Here is a 22993-nt window from a genome sequence, read left to right on the forward strand (position 1 = left end):
AGGCAAGAACTAGGGACCAGGATAAAACATAGCTCAATTTTGTCTCTCGAACTTTCTTTCTCTCCTGAAGCTCTTTTTCTGAAGTATTGTCTTGCCTCTTGTGGTTTTGTGGAGATGTTATCAGTAGGAGAGGGCCTGGACCAAAGAAGTACCTGGATTGATTTTCAAGTTGGAGCGGAGGGCTAGACATCAGGTCTACTGAAATGGGGGAAGTACCATGGATAGAATCCATCTATTCCTCCTTCTGAGATGGGTGTCCATTCCAGGTTCTGTAGCCCATGAGGGATGTGTCAGGTGGTGGAAGGATGAGGTCACTCTGCATCTTAAAGGCCCTTAGTACAATTACAGATGGTAAGTGGGGGAATTTGGTTAGGGCTGAGCTAGGACCACTAGGAATAGAGATAAAGAGCCTTACATTCAGGAGCTTGGTATAGGACTTTCTTGCTGCCAGATTACCCTTATCCTGGGACCAAAAGGAAGCACCAAGGCTCTGTTGATGGCAGCTGGGGGGGTATAGTCTCTCTGTTTTACCTTTAATCTCTTCCTTAAGGCAAGGTTAGCAGCAGGCTAGTGTGCATTACTGGCGAAACAAAGGGACTGGAAGCTCCTTCCCACCTCATGGGCTTTGTATTTCTTTTTCCTTTGGTCTAGAATATTCTGTTTCTCCAAGTGTTTTTATGACTGGCCCCTTTCTTCCTTTAAGGTCTCAGCTGTAAAGTCATATTCTTAGGGACACCTTTTGTTGTGCATCTCAGTGAGCCACTAGATATGCTGTCTCAGTATTTGTTTGTTTTCTCCCTCATATTTATCAGACTTTGTAATTATGCATAGTAATTTTTTTCTTTTTTTTTTTTTTTTGAGACGGAGTTTTGCTCTTGTTACCCAGGCTGGAGTGCAATGGCGCGATCTCGGCTCACCGCAACCTCCGCCTCCTGGGTTCAGGCAATTCTCCTGCCTCAGCCTCCTGAGTAGCTGGGATAGTAATTTTTTAAAAGTTCATTTTCTTGCCCACTAGTAGAGTGTGAGCTCAACAAGGTCAAGGACCTGACCTGTTTTGTTCACTATGCCATCCCAATACCCCATTGACACCTGGCACATAGTGTTCATTCAATAAATACTTATTGGCTGAAGGAGTGAGTAGAGTTACATGTCATGTTTTAAATCCCAGCTTGGTCACCTGTATAGACAGATAATGTTCCATCTGTAGTAACCACTTTCCTCATCTGCAAAATGGGTATTGTAACACCTGCTCTAAAGATCTCCCAGAGCTATTGTGGGAACAAAATGAGACAACTGATATGAAAACACTTGGCATGGAAGTTATTTTCTTTCTCTTCACCATCCAGAACTGTGCCAAGAGGCCTCATCAGGGGAAGTCTTCCTGCTGGCCTCTGCGGCCCTTGCCAATATCACCTTCTTTGACACAATGGCCTGTGAGATGCTCCTGCAGCTGAACGCCATCCGTGTCCTCCTGGAAGCCTGCAGTGACAAGCAGAGAGTGGACACGCCTTACACTCGAGACCAGGTAAGATGCCCAGAAGGCACCAAGCCCAGGGCCTATAGCCGTGGAGACAGAGGTTAGGAGGCCAGCACTTAGTTTCTGAGGCAGGGGAGAGGACATGGGAGTCCTGTTAATTTTGCATGCTGTAGGACCATAAATATTCTCCATGTCTCTCATTGACCTTGAAGCCTCTTTGTGAGACCTCCTATCCCTTTTGCTCATCCCATTGTGAGCTTTACATGCTGCAGGAAGGTAAAGGAATATGTTTTCCATGTCTCTCATCGACCTTGAAGCCTGTCTATGAGATTTCCTATCTGCTTTGCCCATCCCAACCACTACAGGGCCTTCTTTAATCTCTTCAGATTGCCTGTTCTTGGAGGCAGAAAGACCCACAGAAAGTGCCTAGACCTCCTCTAAAGTTCTGTGTCCTGGTCATGTTGGTGCCCATCTGACACTGAACCCTGTAGCAAACCGCTTTCCCCTCTACCTTCATGAGAAACAGAGGCTTGGAGCAGAAACTTAATTTTGGGCTTCAGCCCCTACATCAGTCATAATTTTCTTTCTATATTTGAACTCCGTGAAAGATTTTCTTTGGTAGAAAAGGGGTTTTACTACTAAAAGTGTTTGAAAACATAGAATGAGGGGGTTTTAAAGGCTTTTTGAACTCTGATGTTCTAGAATTTTATCCTGTTTCACCTCTGGCCCCCACTAAGGAGTGGGGGTGGTAGATTAGGTGGGCTTTAGGTCTCTGTGAATTCCTCCCAGTACCTGAGCTCTAAGTTAGATGATCCTTTCTCCCCCAACTCAGCTTATTCCTGTCTGCATTTTAGCTCCCACACCATCGCCTCTTCCATCCTTGTCTCTTAACTGAAGTTGCTTTGGTTTCTGTCCCATGCCAGCAGCTCCAGGAAGGCCTTTCCTGATGGTTTCGGCTCTCTGGAGTTGCCTCCTTTTCTTAGCATTCATACCTCACAATGCAGTGTTGACTTATCTAATGACATTTATTCCTCTTAATTATTTCATGTGATTTTCCTCCTCTGAGGGCATGATCTATGGTCGGTGCTTCCCTAGGATTTTTTAAGGCCTCTAGCCTAGAGCTGGTGCCCTTGGTGAAGTTCCCCAAACTTTGTCAGTTATTTCTTATCCTTAGAATCACCTGTGAAAGGGCAGCTAATCATAGAAGCTTGTATTCGGAGAGAATTTTCTAATGTCTAAGCATTTGCATATGAGAGTTCTAACGATACTGTGACACTGGTGATATTTGCCCCATTTTATAGATAAGAATATTCTGGCTCAAGAAGATATCCCCAAAATTAAATGGTTGGCAGGCAGCTACCCAGAATTTAAATCAGGATTAAATTTAAATTCTCAGACCTTGATCTTTGACTCTCATCTGCTGTTGTCTTTGAAGAAAGGAGGTCATACAGCTGTTGAACCACAGACTGAGTGTTGGCCCTGCCTGGGCCATTTATCAATTGAGTGACACTGATCAAGTTAAAGGCACCTGGGTGTTAGTTTTCCATCTATTAATTGGGACATTAATGTCTATGTTGCAGGGTTATTGTGAAGGTAAGTGTAATAAGATATGCAAAAACCTAATATAAGGTTTAGCCCCTACTAAGTTCATAATAAATGGCTAATATCATTATTTTTTAAACCTGATGATCCAAGGAAGAGCATGAGTAGTGTGTTATCCAAAATCCTCAACTTGGCCTTCCAAACTGTATGATATGTATGATTCCAGACTTCCTTTCCAGTGTAATCTTTTACTTCTAGGAGTTGGATAAGTCCCTGGAGAGATAAGGTATGACAGTAACAAATAAGAGTGGTGGCCCCCTGGTTGGCCATTGGCCTGACTGGCTCCTGAGGGGGACATGCACCGTGTCTACTGTAGACATATCCTTGGTAGTGGGGAGGGAGACAGGAGGGCCCACCCCTTGTGATCCTCCTTACTCATGCTCCTGTTGTCTTCAGCTAGGTACCTCCAGTTGCTGGGTCTCTCATCCACCTGACATAATTTTAGATCCCTTTACCTTCAAGTGCCTCTCCTGTGGCTGACTCCAGTCATTTCATACAAGATTCAGTAGTGAGTCAATAAGACCAGGAATTTTGGAGTCAGACAACCTGAATTTGAAGATTTTTTGCTATTAATAATCATGTTACTTTGGGCAATTAACTTTGAGTCTTACTTTGTTAATCTGTAAAATGGAAACAAATAATACATATTTTACAAAGTTGAAATAAGAATTAAATAAGTTAATAAATATAAACTCTTGGTACAGACTCTGACACATAGAAACTATTAATTCAATGGAAGCCACTATCAATGTTATTATGATTGGCCTTTGAATGTGTGGCACACAGCACTGAACGGGAACCTCCAGAGAGGAGTTCCCTCATCTGTAAAAGAGTCATGGCTTCTTCCATTTTGGATGTCCTGTGACTCTATGTGTAGAAGCCCCCTTCTTATCACAAGGAGTGACTGGCCCACTCTTAAAGCCTCACTGAGTCCTAGGAAAGGGAGATCAGAGTAGGGAGAGAATGTGGTCATGCTGCCAGCAGATAGTTCTTTCTGTACCTGGAGTCAGTAGCTTTTCACGTTATTCCACTGTCTGAGCCAGGCATGTTCCCGCTGTCCTCAGGATGGCTTCACTTTCTGCCCTGGCTCAGCACAGTCACTTAGCTAGTGAAAGTGCACCCATTAAAGAAACAAATGGCTCTTTCCCATGGCAGCAAAAGGATTAAGGTGATCAGGGCTCTCTGTAATAACGACAAAAAAGATGAATTAGGCTTTGAAGTGCTCACCGCCCCCTGAAATACTTAGGAGATTAAATGCCCCATGAGGCTTCCGGTAATGAACCTGCCAATGATGCCAATGTTGTGTGGAGCCTCTTGGTCTTGGATCTATACAGACCACCTCAGTTTGAACAATGAGAACTTCTCTATCATCCTGGCAAGCCAGGTCCACACAATTCGTCCAACAGAAGCCTCATTAGCCATGCCTATCCTGTAGCCAGCCTTGGAGTGTGGAAGTTGGTGAGGGCAGCCTTGGACCTAGGCTTTTCCATCCCCTTCAGCTAATTTACAGGAAGTGGGCCTGGGCTGCAGCTGATATGCTCAGGCATTGAGAAGCCTAACAAGTAATCTGGATAGTCCTATGTTTTCATGCCCAGGAGATATTTCCAGGAGCCATCCTTCCGATGGAATCAGCTACAGATCTGACAGGGGGAGGTAGGAAAGGGGCTGCCTCCAGATGTATTGGTGAACATCTGCCCTGCCTGTCAAGCAGGGACAATCTAGGATGGAAGGGACCTGATTATCTTGTCTAATGTGTAATAGAGACTTTTACTGAGCCTGACTTTTTGTGGCCTTCAGGAATTAACTACTTTCATAAGGGCAGGAGTGCTAGTATATACTTCCCATGTTAACACACCATCTGTTTGGCATTTTAGAATGACTAGATTTTGTAACATTTCTGGGACTTCACTGTGAATACTATTTAACAGAAAATGCCAGTCACTAGAGGTTGCATTTTTGGCTCACATCTCAAAATCTCTCTATAGTTTATAAAGCTCTGTCATGTATATATGTGATATATTAGAAACAGCGCAGCTTTTTAGTTCAGACAGATCTGAGTTCACATTCTGGTTCTGCCATTTCCCAGCTACGTGACCTTGGACAAATCACTTAACCTCTCTGAGCAACAATTTCCTCATCTGTGTAATGGGGATAATAACATTTGCTCCCTCCCTCATGTCATTATGATGAGTAAATGGAATAACACTAGTAAAGTACTTAAAACCAAAGTGAATACTCAATAATGAATGGGACAGTGGTCTCTAACAGAACTGGAGGCTGGGATAGGTTTGAGACAGGGAATGTCAGCTTTGAAACAGGAAGGTAGGGTCAGGAAATGTAGTTAACATGGCGGCCACTGTATTGGTCTGTTCTCACATTGCTGTAAAGAAATGCCTGATGTAATCCCAGTACTTTGGGAGGCTGAGGTGGGCAGATTGCCTTTGTTTATGAGTTCAAGACCAGCCTGGGCAACATGGAGAAGTCCTATCCCTACAAAAAAAAAAAAAAATTAGCTAGGCATGGTAGTACACACCTATAGTCCCAACTACAAGAGATGGAGGTTACACTGAGCCAAGATGGTACCACTGCACTACAGCCTAGACGATACAGCCAGACCTTGTCTCAAAAATAAAAATAAAAATAAGCTTCCTGAGATGGGGTAATTTGTAAAGAAAAAAGGTTTAATTGGCTCACGGTTCTGCATGCCAAACAGAAAACATGAAGCTGGAATCTGTTTGGCTTCTGGAGAGGACTTAAAACTTACAATAATGGTGGAAGGCAAAGGTGAAGCAGATACATCACATGGCAGGAGCAGGAGCACGAGAGAGCAAAAGGGAAGTTGCTTCACACTTTTCAACAAGAACTTACTTCACTATCACAAGAACAGCAGCAAGAGGATGGTGCTAAATCATTCATGAAGGAACCACCCTCATGAATCACCTCCCACCAGGATCCACCTCCAACACAGAGGATTACAATTCAACATGAGATTTTTGGTGGAGACACAGATCCAAACCATATCAGGGATGTTATGTAGTATTGGAGGAATCCTGGATCATAACACCCCATCCTGACCTGTTCCAGAAACCCCTACAAAGCCAAGGGCAAACCAAGCACAGAGAATATGGTTTGGCCTTTATATGCTCTCTAACACTGTGGAGTTACAGCCCAACATTCGTGTAATCCCCAGGGTTAGGGAGCTGGGTCTCACCCAGGAGAGCCTTTCAGCCCATTTGCCAGCAGTACGAGACCTACATCCAAAACAGTTCTATGGCTTTTATCGTGCTTTCTCCTAAGCCTAAATTTTAGCCCTCCACTCTTGACTCTGTAGTAGTAAGAAGAGAATGCCAATCCTGTCAGTGAGAAGACGCAAGTACTGGAGAGAGGAAGCTGTATGCTTGTCTCTGGGCCTAGGCAGGTGCCCTTCTCCTAGTCTCTATGCCTGTCCAGCCCTATCAGGTCCTGGGCCCTGGGCCCTGGGCCACGCCTACTAGAGGATGGGAGAGGCTCAAAAGAGAACAGAAGAGAATAGAGCTATACCTTCTCCTGGGCTCTCTTGTTTCTCTGGCCTTGGAAAAGAAAGTATGTTCAAAGAGACCACACCTTTCCTCCCTTAGACCCCTCAATTCTACAAATCAATGTCCTTGTCTGGATTCTTTCTGCTCATTGGTAGAGGAAGTCGTGTGGAGGGAAGAGGGTGCAGAGAAGCACCGAGCTTCCCCTAAAGCAGGGGTATCCAATCTTTTGGCTTCCCTGGGCCACATTGAAAGAAGAATTATCTTGGGTCACACATAAAATACACTAACACTAAGGATAGCTGATAAGCTGAAAAGAAAAATCACACCAAAAAATCTCATAATGTTTTAAGAAAGTTTACAAATTGTGTTGGGCCATATTTAAAGCTGTCCAAGGCTACATGTGGCCTGTAGGCCATGGGTTGGACAAGCTTTCTAGAGGCTGAAAATGATTTTGCTTTTTGTTCTCAGGGCTGCAGTTCACATTGTTGCTGCAAATATCAGAGTTAACATGGTGATAATAGAAATCTAAATACTCATCTGGCAATTAAAGAGTAATTCAAATTACAGTCATATAAGCTGTTGGCCTTTTGGTCCTAATTTCTGCACAGCATAAAAGCAATCATAACTTTTCATGAAATATGTGCCAGGCTTTCTGTGTTGAAAGTTCTTTAGATCAGAACACCTGTCTACTTGGGTGTCCTGGGTATTCTTCACTTGCCTTGAATGCAGTCTGGTCTTCAGTATTAGTTTCCAGCAAGGCAATGCAGGCAAAGTAAGGGTGTGATCAGGGCTGACTGCTGAGACACTGTTAGGATGTGGCAGGCCTGGCTCATACCTTGGCATCAGCCTGCAGACAAATGTTTCCAGAAAACCTGCTCTGGGCCAGCATAGGGCGCACATTTTCCTCCATGTGCACTGACACCAAAAGGCTTCACCAACCTCCTTCCTACCACACAGGGGTATTTCTTCTTGAACCAGTGACGTGGGAGGTCCCCTGCTATTCTGGATCAATTTCCTGTCTGCCTCAATTTTCTTAATGTCTTTGGGGGCCAAAGAAAAAATAATTTGAAAATGCTACATAAGGTAGTGAACAGACACTTTGTTCCTCTGGTGGGAAGGGTTGTCCTGCTCTGGGACAGGCTCCCCTTTGGGAAGAATCTCACATTAGCAGCGTGTCTTGGCCATGCTGATGCTCAGCCACCCACCTTGCCACCCCCAGGTGCTGCATGTTGCTTGGCTGGTGTTTCTTGACACATCTTTCAAGGCTTGCATCCTTTCAGGTTCTCCTGTCCAGAGTGATCCATATTTGTTTTATTTAACAAAGGGTGCTTGATGAGATATTAATCACTGAATGCTCGTACAGGTCTTATAAGAGATGTTTTATTTATTTTCTTATTTATTTAGAGACAGAGTCTTGTTATGTTGCTCAGGCTGGTCTCAAACTCCTGACTTCAAGTGATCCTCCTGCCTTAGCCTCTGGAGTAACTGGGATTAAAGGCATGAGCTACAGTGCCTGGCTGAATTATTTTTATTTCTTGTGGTAGGGCCCCCAAGGATGTCTACATCCTAATCCTCAAAACCTGTGAATAAGTTACTTTATATAGTGACAGGGATTTTCTAGATGCAATTGAGTTAAGATCTTGACATAGAAATATTATCCTTGATTACCCAGGTAAATCCAGTGTTGTCACAGAAGTTCTTATAAGAGGGAGGGAAGAGGATTAGATTCAGAGAATCAAACGTGATTAAGGAAGCAAAGGTCAGAAGGATATACTCCCCTGAGCCAAAGAATGAGAGCAGCCTCCAGAAGCTGGAAAATAGAAACTAGGAAATTGATTTTCCCCTAAAGCCTCCAGAAGAAATGAAGATCTGTCAACACCTGGATTTTTGCTATGTAAGACTCATTTAGAACTTCTGACCTCTAGAACTGCAAGATAAAATCATGTCGTTTTAAGCCACTAAGTTTGTGATAATTTGTTTTAGCAGCAATAGAAAATGAATACACCAAGGCACAGAAGGTTAGGTAACATGGCCAAGATCATAGGAAAATGTGGTAGAGACAGGATTTAGAGGTAGGTTGAGCAATATATTTAGCTATTACATTATACTGACCTCTCACCGAGGGCCACTCTCAAGGGTGATGTCCTCTGGATTTACCAAACAACCGCAGGGCAACAGTGCCCTTTCACTCAGGTGGAATAGAACTTAACTGAACATCATCAGACAGGAATGAATTAGCCTGGGCTGGGGAAACTGGCTGGCTGGCTCCTGCACTCTACCCCTCACAGCACTGCTAGCTTGTATCCAACCAGGTAAAACAGTTGTCCCTAAATTCCCACCCATGGACTTGACTGTGAGGATAAACTATGACCTCTTTCCCCTCTACGTTATGGTGCACACAAAGATATTTCAAAAGCGGGGCTCAAAGCAGGGCATAATTGGCATTTATTCAAATTGTGCTTAATTGAATACTTCATCTGCACCTCCAGAAAGCCACATGGGGTACAGGCTCTGTAAAGAGGAAGTAATTTTCATTAACAGGATCTAAATTAGTCTGACACAAAGACCTACGTGGTGCCTGTGACTTGGCTAATAATTACTGTGTAATGAACCCGTTGCCGCAGACAAAGCTTTCCTTTTCTTTTCCTACTTTGTCCTTCCTTCCTTCCTTCATTTTCCTCACTCCTTGGCTCTTTCCTCCTTCCCTCCTTGCTTCCTTCCCTCCCTTCCTTTCTTCCTTCATGATTCTGCATATCAACTAAGTGTTTTTGTCAGAGAGGCCAGCTTGGTGATGGTGGGATGGCGCAGCCCCTGTGTGGTGGAAGCAGAGTCCATGCTTCCTGCTCACAGCACAGAGATAGCCAAATAAACTCTAAACCGACATGGACTTGGCTGTGTACCTCCTCCCTCATAAGAATGTGCACACAGTGCCTCTTGGGAACCTTCCATTTTTGATTGCATCTTCAACCCAGTTTTTCCCTCCACCTCATTCCACTGAGCCCACAAACACAACCTTAAAAATTGTAAAAATAAGTAAATAAATACATAAAAGATCCTCGAAGTCCTAAATCTCCTTTAGTCCTATTATCTTCCTAACTGCAAATAGGAGCTTGTCACCCCCTTCATAAAACATCTGGTGGTATGGAGTAGCTTTCAGGATAAAGTTTCTGGAGTATTCTCCTGTCTTTCCTCTAGCAACCCACTGTAGTCATGCTTATCCACCCAGGCCCCAGTGGGGTCTGATCTGGAAGGGGCTGTCACACACACGAATGCTGCAGAAGAATGCGGCATCGCCTTCCAACATGTGTTCAGAAGGAAAGGGGAGAGATGGTTATTCTATTAACATGGCAAGCTTTTTCCTTTCTGTTTAAAAGAAGGTATTTTTATATGTATTTGTTATCCAGAGTAAAATAGTAATATTTGTTATCCAGAGTAATTTAAATGTAGATAATACTCTTTCTTGGTAGACATCACATTACTATCCAGTTTCAGAATTTTAGCTGCCGGAATTGTACTCAATAGATTGTTAACTGCTGTCTCAGAGGAGAGGAGCATAGCCTTTGCTTATACCATCCTGCAAACTTTGAAGAAACCTTTCGAGAGAGAGAGGCTTGTGCTAGTGAGAAGTGTTTTTTTAATTTAATTTTATTATTTATTTTAATTACCACTTGAGAGTGCTGTACATTTCTGTGAAAGTGGGTGAATTTTCATCTTGCGACTTATATCAGGAGCAGTGTTGTGGGTATTATCTGAGTTAATAGGTGCCATGTTTCCAATATATTCCAGTAGTGTTTTGGCACTTTTTGCAATTTGGAGTCCCTGGAATGAGTCCCCTGTCAAGCCATTCCTTAATCCGGTTTGTGCTGTGAGTTCTGTGTTCTCCCTTGACTATACCAGGAGTTGCTGGTGAGGCTGGTTACAACCCATAAAGTTGTAAATGAGACTCACTGTCTACCTGGGGTCAGTACCCCTTTCCTACAGGCAGAGACTTTCAGTGATGACTGATAATTGAGGCTTACCACAGACTTGTAACATGCAGCTGAGTATGAACTTTCTCATCAGATTCCATATAATAGCCAATGCTTGGGGTATAATGCTACCTCTTCCTACTCATGCCCTCTAACGTGACCTTAGCTTTCATCCATTGCAGGTTGACAGTAGGTGAGGGTAATATTCAGGAAAGAAGCTGGGATGGAGGAACTCAATCTAGAGTAAGAGCTGTCAGGAGGACAAGCCAGCAAAGAGGAGTTAGGGGGCCAGGGACCTGCTGGTTCTGTCTGCATTTCAGGACTGGGGACCAGAGCAGAAAGACAGCTGGGCCCCAACTCCACCCGGGGTGATGCTAGTCTTTCCAGGGTGCCCTGAGGCCCTTGGAAGGCATCCTATGGCCATAGGCTGATAAATGGGCATTAGTCACTGGGGAAATACATCTGAGTGGCAGGAGCCCATTAAGATGGAAGAAAATACCATGTAAGGATAGGCCCAGTGGACAGGAAGTAGTCATGGGATAAAAGGAAGATTTGTAACCCCTGGCTGACCTGTCTGTAGAGAGTACCATTTGGATCAGGTGTGTTCATTTTCTCAGTTTCTAAATTCTCTTTTCCAGATTGTGACCATCTTGGCAAACATGTCTGTCCTAGAGCAGTGCGCCACTGATATCATTCAGGAGAATGGTATGTCTTTGCAGCAGTGTACATGTTATGTGGATTATCTGGATGTAGGGGACTGTGTCTTTGTGCTTGTGTGAATGCCTGTGCAGGTATGTAAATAGGTACACATATCACCTTGCTTGCATGAGCATATATGTATGTGCTTGTATGTGTGCAACTGGGCCTATATATGTATTTGTTTGCTTTTGTGAGGCCTAAGTTCTAGTGGAAGACAATGTACAAGAAGATAGAAAATGTCCAATGATGACAGTGTGACAGTGCCCTGGGGAAAATAAAGCAGGGAAGAAGAGTAAGGTAGACTCACGGTGGGGTGGTGGTGGTTGCTATTTTAATAGGGTGGTGAGGAGACGGCAAATATTTCATTATGATCCTCAAATTAAAAAATCTATTCCTCCCAACTGACCCCAAAACCTAAAAAGCAATAAAATAAATAAATGGGGGCGGGGAAAGAGAATTACTTTATTAACAGCAAAAAAAAAAAAAAAATCTATTCCTACCAAGTAATACATTCCAACTTTCAACTGTTCCTATGTCATTGGATTTGGCCTCAGCACAGGTCAAGACAACCTGAATGTATTGAGCCCTCACTGAGAGCATCTCTTCTCCCACTTGCTCCCTTGTTCCACCTTGTGCTGAATGTGTCACGAAGGTCCAGGTGGGGCAGGCCAGGTTTCATTGGCCTGGAAGCTGATGTAAGCCGTTTCTGCCAAAGGACAAGGCGGCTGCCTTGCAGCTGGGAGCAGAGATGGTGAGGGCTTCCTGTGACTGGGAAATAAGGGAGCAATTAGCAACCGGTTGGAAACCAGAGACGCTAATGAGGCGGAGTGAGCTGGGAGCCTGGGCCCGCTGCTTCTGTTCTTGCTCAAACTCCTTCTCCCAGGCTTCCCTGCTGTCTTAACAAACATACACTTGCCCATCCCCCATTGCTCTGTTACTAATTGAAGGACATCATTTTGTGTTAATTTTATGTGATTGAGCTAATAATGAGAAACTTTGCTGAGCCAGCTGAGGCCGTGAAGCTGAGCTATTGCATCTGTGCCCTGTTCTTTCAGCACTTATAGAGCCTTATGTTGAAGTGTTCAGTGGGAGTAGGTCTCCATAGGCCTGTGAATTTGGGATTGTAATATCTGGCATCTGTAGAGAGTTTTATGATTCACTAAGTGCTATTGACTGACTCACTCAGTCAACTGTTATTGAGACCTAATATGTGCCTGGCATTGTGCTAGACAATGAGAACAGAGAGATAACTAAGTCCCTGCCTTTGTCCTAGAGGATCTCAGTCTGGACAGAGAGCATAACTTACCAAAACTGACATATGATAAAAGTATAACATCTACAATAGAATAATGCAACAGAGGGAGGTTGGCATGGTGGTTGAGGTTGTAACTGAAACCATATTCTGTGGGTGTAAATCCTGGCTCTGTTTACTAACCATACAGCCTCTCTGTTTTTCCATCTGCACAATGAGAACAATCTCTACCTTATAAAGTTGCCGTAAGGATGCATGTTAGAAGATTGGCTGGCACAGAATTAGCACTAAGCTAAGCCTATCTCCTCTTTCAGGAAATAGTGGCAGTTTCATGGCATTTGCCTGAAGAAAGTTTAATGAGGGAGCTATTTTCAAAAGTGGGGCAGGATTTGAGTATTCAGCAATGGTGTCAATGCAACTGGGGTCTGATGGAAGACAGGCCTCTTAAGTCTGGACAGGGCAAATCTTGTTGCACAGGCTGGACTTTGAGAGTCCATGGTCTAAATCACAGTTCAAACTCAGATGTCTACACAATTCAGACAGGTAACATAAATGGACGAGGTGAGCTCACCAGAGACAGGATCAATCTCTTTCAGTGAGACTCTGTCTCAAAAAAAAGGAACTCATAATAAGCTTTAAGAATTTGTCGTTGTGCAGACATGAGGGCCTAGTTGTTGAAATTCAGGAGGCAATTTCAGAATTTAGAAATCTGGATTTTTACAGAAATCCTTCAATTAGCATACTATCAAAAATCTAAAAAAATTTAGACATTGTATAGAGCAACAAAACAAAGCAAAACTATATCCTTGGGTCATATCTGGCTTAAGTTCTAAGCTGGCAGGAGCCACGGGGTACAGAAGAGGAGAATGTGGGATGGGCAGTTGGGCAACAGCTCACATAGAAGGTGAACTTTCACTACAACCAGCAGGATGGAGTTTTTTAGATGGAGCATCAAGAGGGAAAATGACATCCCTTGAAGAAAGAAAGTGTGGGTAAAGGCAACAAGGTATGAGTGGACATGGGTGTGGCTTGTGGAACAATCAAAAGACAAATCTGATTTCATGGGGAGGTAGGAGGCTTCTCAGCAGAGATTATAAATCTCTGTCTAACTACTACACCCTTTTCCAGCTTGAGTTCTCTCTAAAACATTTGATCTAGTCATTATCAGCTAGTCATAACCAGCTTAGGTTTGGATCACCTGTTACCAGGGGGATTCATCACTACTGGACCTGTCTCAGATGCAGCCAGTATCAGATGTGAAGAGTGATGGAGAGAAACCAGTTATCTGAGTTTCTTTCATTTTTGTTTTCTTAATCCCAAATGTGATGCTACATCTGAATTTCAATAGCAGCTCCCCTAGCTACTAACCATGTGACACTGGGCAAGATACTTCACTTCTCTCTGGGCTTCAACATGGAATTATAGTGGTACCTAATTCATGAAGCTGCTGGAAGATTTTAGGGGATTATGCAGTTACTGTGCATTTAGCACAGTGCTGAGTATGTAGTAAAAGCTCAATAATAGCATTAAAAAATTAATATGTCTTCAGATGCTCCTTACAAGTATAGTGACTTGGTACATGGATTCACCCTCAGGAGTAGAAGGCATGGAGGAGTGGCCTTGTCCAGCTTCCTCCCTCTGGGTGAGACCCCTGAAGTCATCCTGACAACCTTTGCTTGCACCCTGCATCCATCTGTCCAGCTGGCCCTATGGGGAAGGCTCCATGCTGGGGGTAGGTACCAACTATTCCTTTTCTCCTGCCTAGGGGTCCAGCTAATCATGGGCATGCTGTCTGAAAAGCCAAGGTCTGGGACCCCCGCTGAGGTGGCAGCCTGTGAGAGAGTCCAGCAGAAAGCTGCAGTGACCCTGGCCCGTCTCAGCCGAGACCCAGATGTGGCACGGGAGGCCGTGCGGCTCAGCTGTGAGTAGTGCTTGCTGGCTGTGGCTGGAGTAAAGTATGGGGTTTGGGGGTGGGAGCAGCTCTGATTTCATGGTGGCAGCAGTGGACACAGGGCAAGGGCTGGCTAGGGTAAGCCCTATCTCTGGGGGCTAGAAAATGCTGGGATGGAGGCTCAGGGTACAGCCCCTAGTCTAGTTTGTAACCTGGGGCTGAAGCAAAAGGGAGAGAGGACCTAGAGAAGTGAAAGCCAGAACAGTGACTCACCTGCAGACTTAATAAGAACCCTATTCTTTCATTCACTCATTCATTGTTTCACTTGCTCAGTTATTTATCTACTCATTTGTTTACCTATCTACTCACTTGTTCATTTATTCATTAATTTATCCTTTAGTTCATTTATTCATTAACCCATTCATGACTTCATTATTAATTAATTCATTCATTTACCCGTTAACATGCTAATTCATTCAGTTAGTTACTTATTTACCCAACAAATATTTTCAGAGCATCCACCCTATGCTAAGCTGTCTTCTGAGCACTGGGCATGTAACATTGGATATGACATTGTTCTGATCACAGGGGCTCACAGCCTCACAGATGTGACAGATAAAGAGATATTCTCACTTCAGAATCATGGGAGTGATACTCAAAGCATGTCCGTGGTACATTTGACATGCAGAAGAAGTAGCCCGTGTTTATCTGTGTGGGTCAAAGAATGTTTTAACAAGGGGGTGAGTCCTCTGCTGTGGTTTGATGGGTAAATAAAAGTTACTCCCATGTGATGGCTGAGAAAAGGCTCTGCAGGAAGAAGCATGAGAAAAGGCATGGCAGTGTCGTCAATCATCCAGGTACCCCAAGGGACAGTGATAGGTGGCCTGGGGCAGCAGAGGGTTCCCACTCCTTCAGGACCTTACAGAGGATGGACATACAGACTGCATTTGTATACCTTCTACTACTATGTAATAAGGAGAGTTTTTTTTCCTTAAAGTTGAAAGAAGTCAGTCTGCATTGAAAAGCTAAGTCATTCACTTAACTCTCCCCAGTAAAGCCCTAGGAAATATTAGTAGAGTCTGTAGTTTTCTGTTATTTTAGCCACAATATATTTTCTGACCGAAACAGGCACTTGAGAAAAAAAGGTATAGCTAGGAATTTTGTCTGCTAAAGATTCAAATATTAAACATAGCTCTGGTAAAATCAGAAATGCCTGAATAGGAAGTCCTTTCTTGGTGACATGAGCACTATCTCTGCCACAGTTTTAACTAAGCTTGGTCTTAGCAGCCAGTGGCTGCTGTGGCACCTGTGGGTTTGGCTTGCATATTTCAGCCTGGCCTGACCCTGACCAGGGTCTGTTCATCACTGAGGGTGTAGAAAGTTTCCATCACAGACTCCCCCAGGTGGGTTCATCCCCCTTCTCTGGCAGATTGGGTGTGCAAAGGAGGCCCAGTACCTTTTCAGGCCTCGCTAGGCCCTATCCTGGGCTTGAGGCTCTCTGTGTCTCCTACAGGCATGTCCCGTCTCATCAAGCTCTGCAGATCCCCGTCAGAGAGGAACAGCAGTGACGCTGTGCTCGTGGCCTGCCTGGTGAGTTTTCAGTCTTCCCCCGGCTTTTCCCCTGGCCTTTGGGAGGCATACCAGGGGCATAGGAGAACTGGCTGTGCTGTAGCTGGCTTCAGTAAGCCATAAAACCTCTCTGGGCTTCAGCTTTTTTCTTTAGGATTGTGATCATTGTAATATTTGTTTCACTTGATTCATAAAATTGTGATGAAAATTATAGGAGGTCATATGTGTGAAAGATGGGGGCTGAGAAACCCCCTCTTCCCTCTGCTCTACAATTTTAGGAACCAGGAACCTTCGAGGTTCCTCTGGAATGCTAGCTAGTGGTATCTATGTCATGGTGCCTGCAGAACATATGAGCTAGGATAGGGATATCTCCTGCCTATTTCAAAGGTAATGAAGTGAGAAAAACCTCAATTTCTCCCTACAGGGAGCACATCTGCTGGTGCTTTTCCAGCATTGTAGCTTCCTCCTTCTTTGTGGGATAGAACGAGAAGGAACATGACAAGACAGAGTGGACTATTCAGCCAGCCACCTGGATCTTCACCTTGAACACAAGCAAGTGTGTCCTGGGAAGTCCCCACCCAACATCTTTTTGCTAGGGGTCCACCATGAAATAATCAATAGTGCCAGACAGAAAATGCATGCTTTGTCTTTATACTCTCCCTATTAGGGCCATAAGGATTCCTAAAGTGGAGTAGCTTCCATTTGGAAACTTTTAGGAGCAGGGAAGCCACTCTATAAACAGAACCGTTAACTTCCAGAAGAATGTGCTGGCTCTTGTGATCAAAGAACACAAGGGATAAGTGATGGATTAAAGATCCTTCAAGCTGTCTCACAGTAAAGTCCTCTCCTCTGCCCATTTTTAGCTGAGCTCATCTCTTTTCTGGGAGTTTCTGATGGGCATTGCGCAGTTGTAGAAACAGCAGGGCATTGCTGTCAATCACACCTGTCTTGGTCGTACCATTAATGAGCTGTGTGACATTTGATAAGTCACTCAGTGCTATACATTTTATTCAATAAATGTTTACTGAATGGTTCTGTGTTCCATTCACTGTTGTAGGCTATGGGGATACAGCTGCAGGAAAAAAGACAAAAATCTCTGTGCCCTCTTGCTGTGGCTTTTATTTTGGTGCATTCAAGGCGATCTTAATCTTTTAGTGCCTAACGATGCAAAAATACATTGATTGCCTTATCTCCTCATCTTCAGAAAATCCCTGATTCTATTTTCATGGTGACAACTCAGTCACCTGAATGGGGTTATCTTTCCCAGTTGGATTCAAGAAGAATCAGAAAGTGTTATGATATTTACCCTCTTTAGCCCATGGGGTAAATCATGTCCCATGAGAGTCGAGATGTGCTAGTTAGAGATAGTTCTGGGGGCTCTACTTCCTGTTGCTAGGGTCACAGACCCTGCTCGTTAATGCACAGAGATACACGCTCCTTCTCTTTGATCTGGCCTGGACATGACAGCCCCAATGACTCCCAGCAACCAGCTCAAGCTATCCTCTCTTTTCACTTGGTTGGCCTGATTTCTCAGCAGCAGGCTACCTGCCATGTCCAGGTAATGAGCGGTACTCCTGCCTTGTGCTTAGTATAACCTCATATCCTGGTGTTGCAGCATCCTACCTGTGTGCGTAGGTATGAATGCCCTGGAGTCAGACTCCTGTGTGATGTCTGGAAGGTCACTTTCCCTCCCTGAGCCCTAGTTTCCTTGTTTCCAAAATGGCGATCATGACACTTAGCTTGCAGCATCATGTAGGGATTAAGTGAGGTGCTATGGGGAGAGTCTCAGTGTTTGCATTCCCTCTTTCTTTGCTTCTTTTGCCATTCTAGATATTCCCCTACTCTTTTTGCTACCAGGGTTGAGAGGGGAGGGGCACCTTGTTCCCTCCTGTGTATAAGCTTAGGAAGAGGGAATAAATTAATATTCATCAAGCACTTAGGATACATTGCCTCAGTTAACTGGTAAACACTTGTAGGTAGGTGCATAGCTCACATTTAGTTTCAGGTTGCTATACAGTAGACCTCAATATTAAAGCACTTCATTTATTCATTTCTTTTCGGCCAAATTTATTGAGCCCTGTGCCAACCTCTGTGTTGTCTGCTATAGATACAGAGAAATAGAAAACAAGATTCTTACTTTCAAGGAGCTCAGGATCTAGTGTAGGAGATAAATACCTAACAGCTAGTTACAGTCAGGTGTGAGAAGCTCGAGGTCAGCCCAGGGGCCCTGGTTGCACAGGAGAGGGAGGGATGGACTGTCTCTGCTTCAGGGTAATTGGGGAAGGCTTCATGAGGGAGATGACAATAGGCTAGAGCAGGAAGTCACTTCAAGTCACAGGTAAGAGTATGAGCAAGGAGGAGGGAGAATAGCTCAGACGTAGAGCATTGGACTGCAGATTTGATTCTTTTAGACTCTTACCATGAGAATGAGTGCTACTCTGCAGGGATGTGCAAAATCTCAAGGAGCAGAGGGGTCATCTCAACTGGGCCATCATGCATCAGCCAGTTACCAGGCAGCCTGACTGCAAACACATCAGCTGAACCTGGCTTGGATCAGGAAAGCTGTGCAGCTGACACATGGACTTGTGAGCCACAATAAAATGCTTATTATTAAGTTTAAAAAATATGAGCAAGGGCACATGGACATAAACACAAAAATAGCATACTCATTGCTCATTGTGTGGGGAGCTGGGGAGTAACTTTATTCTGCGGGCACCTCTCTTTCCTGTTCATCCCCCTCGCCATATGTTGAATTTCTCAGTAGCAGAATTCCTATATACTTTTACAATATGTTCTCCCTCTCTTTTCTCCTTTTTTCTATAGTGCTTTGGACAGGACCTTGTTGAATTTGTGGATAAATGAATAGTTATTGCTGTTCTAAGATTACTCTAGGGATCTGGACACAATAAAGACCATTATTAAGATTATTAACAGCTTTCAGATGACATACATCTTAGTGATCAAGGTGCAAATAAAGCCCGGTGACCAAGAGATGAGGTTGCTATGGTGACCAGGTGACCAAGATGGTCACTGAGGTGCCGAATGGCCAACATGACAATCAGCCCAAATTGTCTGGTAAATGCACCACTTCCTGAAATGCACATTTCAACTTAGGTGAAGGAAATACATGTACCTGACATGGCCCAGTCTGACATGTGTCACATCTTCTGTCTTCTCCCCAGGCTGCTCTGCGTAGATTGGCTGGGGTCTGTCCTGAAGGCCTCCAGGACTCTGACTTCCAACAATTGGTCCAGCCTCGGCTTGTGGACTCCTTCTTACTCTGCAGCAACATGGAGGAGAGTTTTGTGTAGTGAGTGTGGGAGAAGAAAGACATTTGGCTGTTCTCACACCCCCTCTGAGTATGCACCAGTGAACACACCTGAATACATACCAGCTCTCCTCATCTCCTTATTTATACTTAACTTATTTTTTTGTGTGAAATAAACGGAGGGCAAAATCTTAAAGTAACATCGTCAAACAGTCTGTGGTCCTTGGGAATCTTCTTTGTTTTTATTTTTTGACTTCTGTAGCTTTTCAGTTGCAGATGTTGAAATTCATAATGGCTAATATGACAGATTGTCATGAGTAATTCCACTTTGTTTACTCTTACTATATAATCTTGCCTCATTTTTTTGAACTTTGGAACCAAAGTATTTCAACTACCTAGCAGGGTTTTTATTTTTTTTTAAGTTAGATTTGCTCTTCCCAAAAATCTAAAATGAATTTCATAATTGGGTAGACTATATTAGAAGGAAGTTTTTTTTTTTTTCTTTAATTAATGGAATCATGTAACATGTATCCTGGATTTTCTTATTAAATTGTATTTTAAACTAAGTTCTTGCTTCCCAAGGTTTCATTCCCCAAAAACTTTTCCAACTATTAAAAGTACATACAGAATTGTCTTGTTTTCATAGGTGCATAAATAGGTGAAGTTCTGAATGCTTTAGTGAGAAACCACAATGACTTTCAAAGATACTTCCAAAGGCATCAGAAACTCTGCTTCCTTTGTCTTCTCTGCTTTTGTGTAACCTCCTATTCAGCTCCTGGTGAATAGAATCCTCAAATGAGGTTTATTGAACGATTGCTCCTCAAAAGTATATTTGAAAGCAGTGGTGTGCCGAAGCCAACTCATGCCCGCTCATGAAGGACAACTGTGAGAATTTCTTCCCAAGCCTGCACTTAGTGACCTTGTGTTGGTAGCTGTGAGCTACCTCTTGAACCCTCCTGTTGAAATTGGCCATAGTGGGAGTATTTACACCCCAGAAATTAGCGGATGCTATAAAGCACAGCTTTTGCTTTTTTTTTTTTTAAGAGAGAGTTGGTTTACTGATATCACGGCTTGAAAGTATTGCAAAAATCTGTGTATCCTTCTGAAAATTTTAATGCCATCGAATTGTGATATAATTTTACACAACATAATATAATTGTGTAAAATTGTGATATAGTAATGTTTCAAGAAACATTTCTTAAATTCCCAATTACTAGTTTAAGTGAGTTAACCTATTGAACTAAGTCCTAGGCTAAGCATCTAACATGCATTATCTAATTTATTCCTCACAATAATCACATGAGAATCAGCATATTCATATATGTTATTATATATGTTCATATTATTAATTACTTTCCCAAGGTCACTAGCTAGTAAGTAGTGCTAGGATTTGAACTTGCCTATTACCAGAGCCTTTGCGCTAAAGTCATATGCTATATAGAAAGGTAATGTCTAGTTCCTCCCACCTAATGTGAGGATGATGATGATGATGATGGTGATAGCAAACACTTGGCCAGCATTAACCAGGTGCCATGCACTTGTTTGATATCATTCTCTCAACAGATATTAGCATTTATTACTACATACTCATTTTACAGAGAAGAAACAGAGGAAACTTGTTTTACAGATGAAACAGTGGAGCTGAAGTAGCACAAAAATGGCAGACCCTGATTTCAAACCAAGGTCTTCTGAGTCCTTATACAAAGCTTCCATTTTTAGAAATAAGTCTTATATATATATAATCTCACTGAGTTACACAGATTGTTCAGATATTGGGCAACTTTCTTTATGTCATATCAACAAATAACTTTTGTTAATATTATTATCTCATCAGAAAAGTTTTTAAATATTGGAAACCCATCAAGCTTGAAAGCATAAATTCTGTCACTGGCAACAAATACTGTCAGTTGTTTTCCTTGAAGAGACAGACTCACTTTGTTCATTTTTGAGAAAATGTCTGCCAAATGCCTCAGTCTCAATAATCACAGTTTGTCAATTATTCTTTCAAGTAAAAATAGTGTTCCACAGAAAAAGCAACTAGTTCATACTGCAATTCAAACAATCACACAAGTGCCTTTCTCTCAAAACTGACATACATTCTGCTTTGGCATACAGTAGAAATGCCTGAAGTGCAGTTCTCATATCACTCAGAATAGTTAAAATGACATGTACCAGGGGTCAGAATTTAATATACTTAATCATTTTTACTGCTTCATCAAGGATATTCCTAAGTGGAATTGGCATTTAAAAAATTTAAGTGTGTGGCAGTGAAGAATACAATAAGTAGAGTTTGGTACCAACATCTTGATCATATTAAGGTGCAATTTTACCATTGCTTTTGCACCATTAGTGCAAATGTCAATAATTGGAGAAAGGTAAATAGCTTCTTAGTATTTTTATAAAAATAGTTTTGACCTCACAGAGCTGAATGTGTCTTAGGAATCCCCAGAGATTAGGGGCCCTACTTTGAGAATCAGTGATCTAGTTTAATACTCATTTTATAGTGAGGAAACTGAGGCCTGTGTTGAGGGAAAACAAATGATTTTTCCCCAAAGCATACAGAATGAAGAATAAATCCCAGCCTTTTGGATTCAAGGTCAAAGCTCTTCCCATTCCTCAATATCAGGCTAGTTGGTCACTGATACCATAGAACTAGAAGATATTAAAGGAGTAGCTATTTGGACAATATATAATGTTGAAAATTTCTACACTGCAACCTTTATTGTGGTGGTGTGTGTATATCAGTCAGGGACCTGGTAGGAAACAGAATTTAACTCAGGTGGTTCAAATAATAAAGTTTTAGTAAAGAGACTACTTGGAGTCTTGAACGTAGAGTTAAGGGAGCTATTGAGGGATGCAGAGTCGCTCTGAGACTAACCACTACAGTAAGCCCTTACCATCCTAAGGGCAGAAAGGCCAAGTGACATAATAGTGTTACCAAAGTCCACTGAGAGCTGCCGTTGTGGCAGAGGGGCTATCCAGTAGAAGCCATAGGGACTCAGCCACTGTGAGGGACATGGAGTCTGGGCAGGAAGGCAGCAGGACAGAAATACCTGGATGATCTCGTCTCACCTTCTGACCTCCTACCAGTGCCTCCCATTGCCTCCCTTGGGAGATCTTGATCTCCCAAGATCTCACCATCTTACTCTGGTGAGATCCAGCTATGAAATCCTCTGGAACAAGCCTCTTGAGAAGAGAGCAAGGCAGAGAAGAGTAGAGATTGGATCTGGGTAAGGTTAGGGAGGGGCCAAACTGAGAATAATGAGCACATGTAGAAAAGTCTACATCCTTTCTTATTCTCCGAAAAGCAACCAGTATTACTTTCGGACTGCAGCAAAGCATCAAGTAACAGGATTTATGAGACTTCTTTTAAAGAAAGAGAAGGTAGAGGGGTTCTAGGTACAAGCAAATAATATCCCTCCTTGGAGCCTTGCTTCAGAAAGAAGAACCAGGAAGGATGCAGTGGGGGATGGCGGCACTTGGGGAAAATGGAAGTAGCTTGTGTCCCAGGCCTCAGAGTAAGGAAGACAGAGATATTCAGGGAATCACAGAGTGATTCCAGAGGCCCAGGAGTTGGTACAGAGCTGAATCAAGTGCAGCAGACTGTTAAAATCACAGAAGGTCTATAAAGAGAGGAGTCATTGTGGTTGATGGTTGCTGGAGATGGGACCAAAGACTGTGGCTAGGGGTGTGCTCCAGGGAAAGGTGTAAGAGTCTTCACCTTCCACACCAGCCTCTGGCTCTGGCCC

At 43.2% G+C, this 22993-nt stretch overlaps 1 protein-coding gene and 1 long non-coding RNA gene across 3 annotated transcripts in view; one reads left to right on the forward strand and one right to left on the reverse strand.

Annotated features, from left to right (window-relative positions):
* INSC (INSC spindle orientation adaptor protein) overlaps positions 1–20454 on the forward strand; it is a 130916-nt gene extending 110462 nt beyond the window's left edge. For both annotated transcript variants that reach the window (XM_032240850.1, XM_032240849.1), the window contains exons 9-13: positions 1347–1525; positions 11204–11270; positions 14282–14437; positions 15921–15997; positions 19159–20454. In XM_032240850.1, the coding sequence (XP_032096741.1) occupies positions 1347–1525; positions 11204–11270; positions 14282–14437; positions 15921–15997; positions 19159–19287 (608 nt within the window). In that variant the 3' untranslated portion in view covers positions 19288–20454. The remainder of the gene's footprint in view (positions 1–1346; positions 1526–11203; positions 11271–14281; positions 14438–15920; positions 15998–19158) is intronic.
* LOC116525170 overlaps positions 1–22993 on the reverse strand; it is a 39511-nt gene that overhangs the window by 1270 nt on the left and 15248 nt on the right. The window contains exon 2 of the long non-coding RNA XR_004257606.1: positions 19110–19256. This is a non-coding gene — a long non-coding RNA (uncharacterized LOC116525170). The remainder of the gene's footprint in view (positions 1–19109; positions 19257–22993) is intronic.

This window comes from Sapajus apella, unplaced genomic scaffold, assembly GCF_009761245.1.
Source record: "Sapajus apella isolate SASKATOON/1434 unplaced genomic scaffold, GSC_monkey_1.0 scaffold47, whole genome shotgun sequence".
NCBI lineage: Eukaryota > Metazoa > Chordata > Mammalia > Primates > Cebidae > Sapajus > Sapajus apella.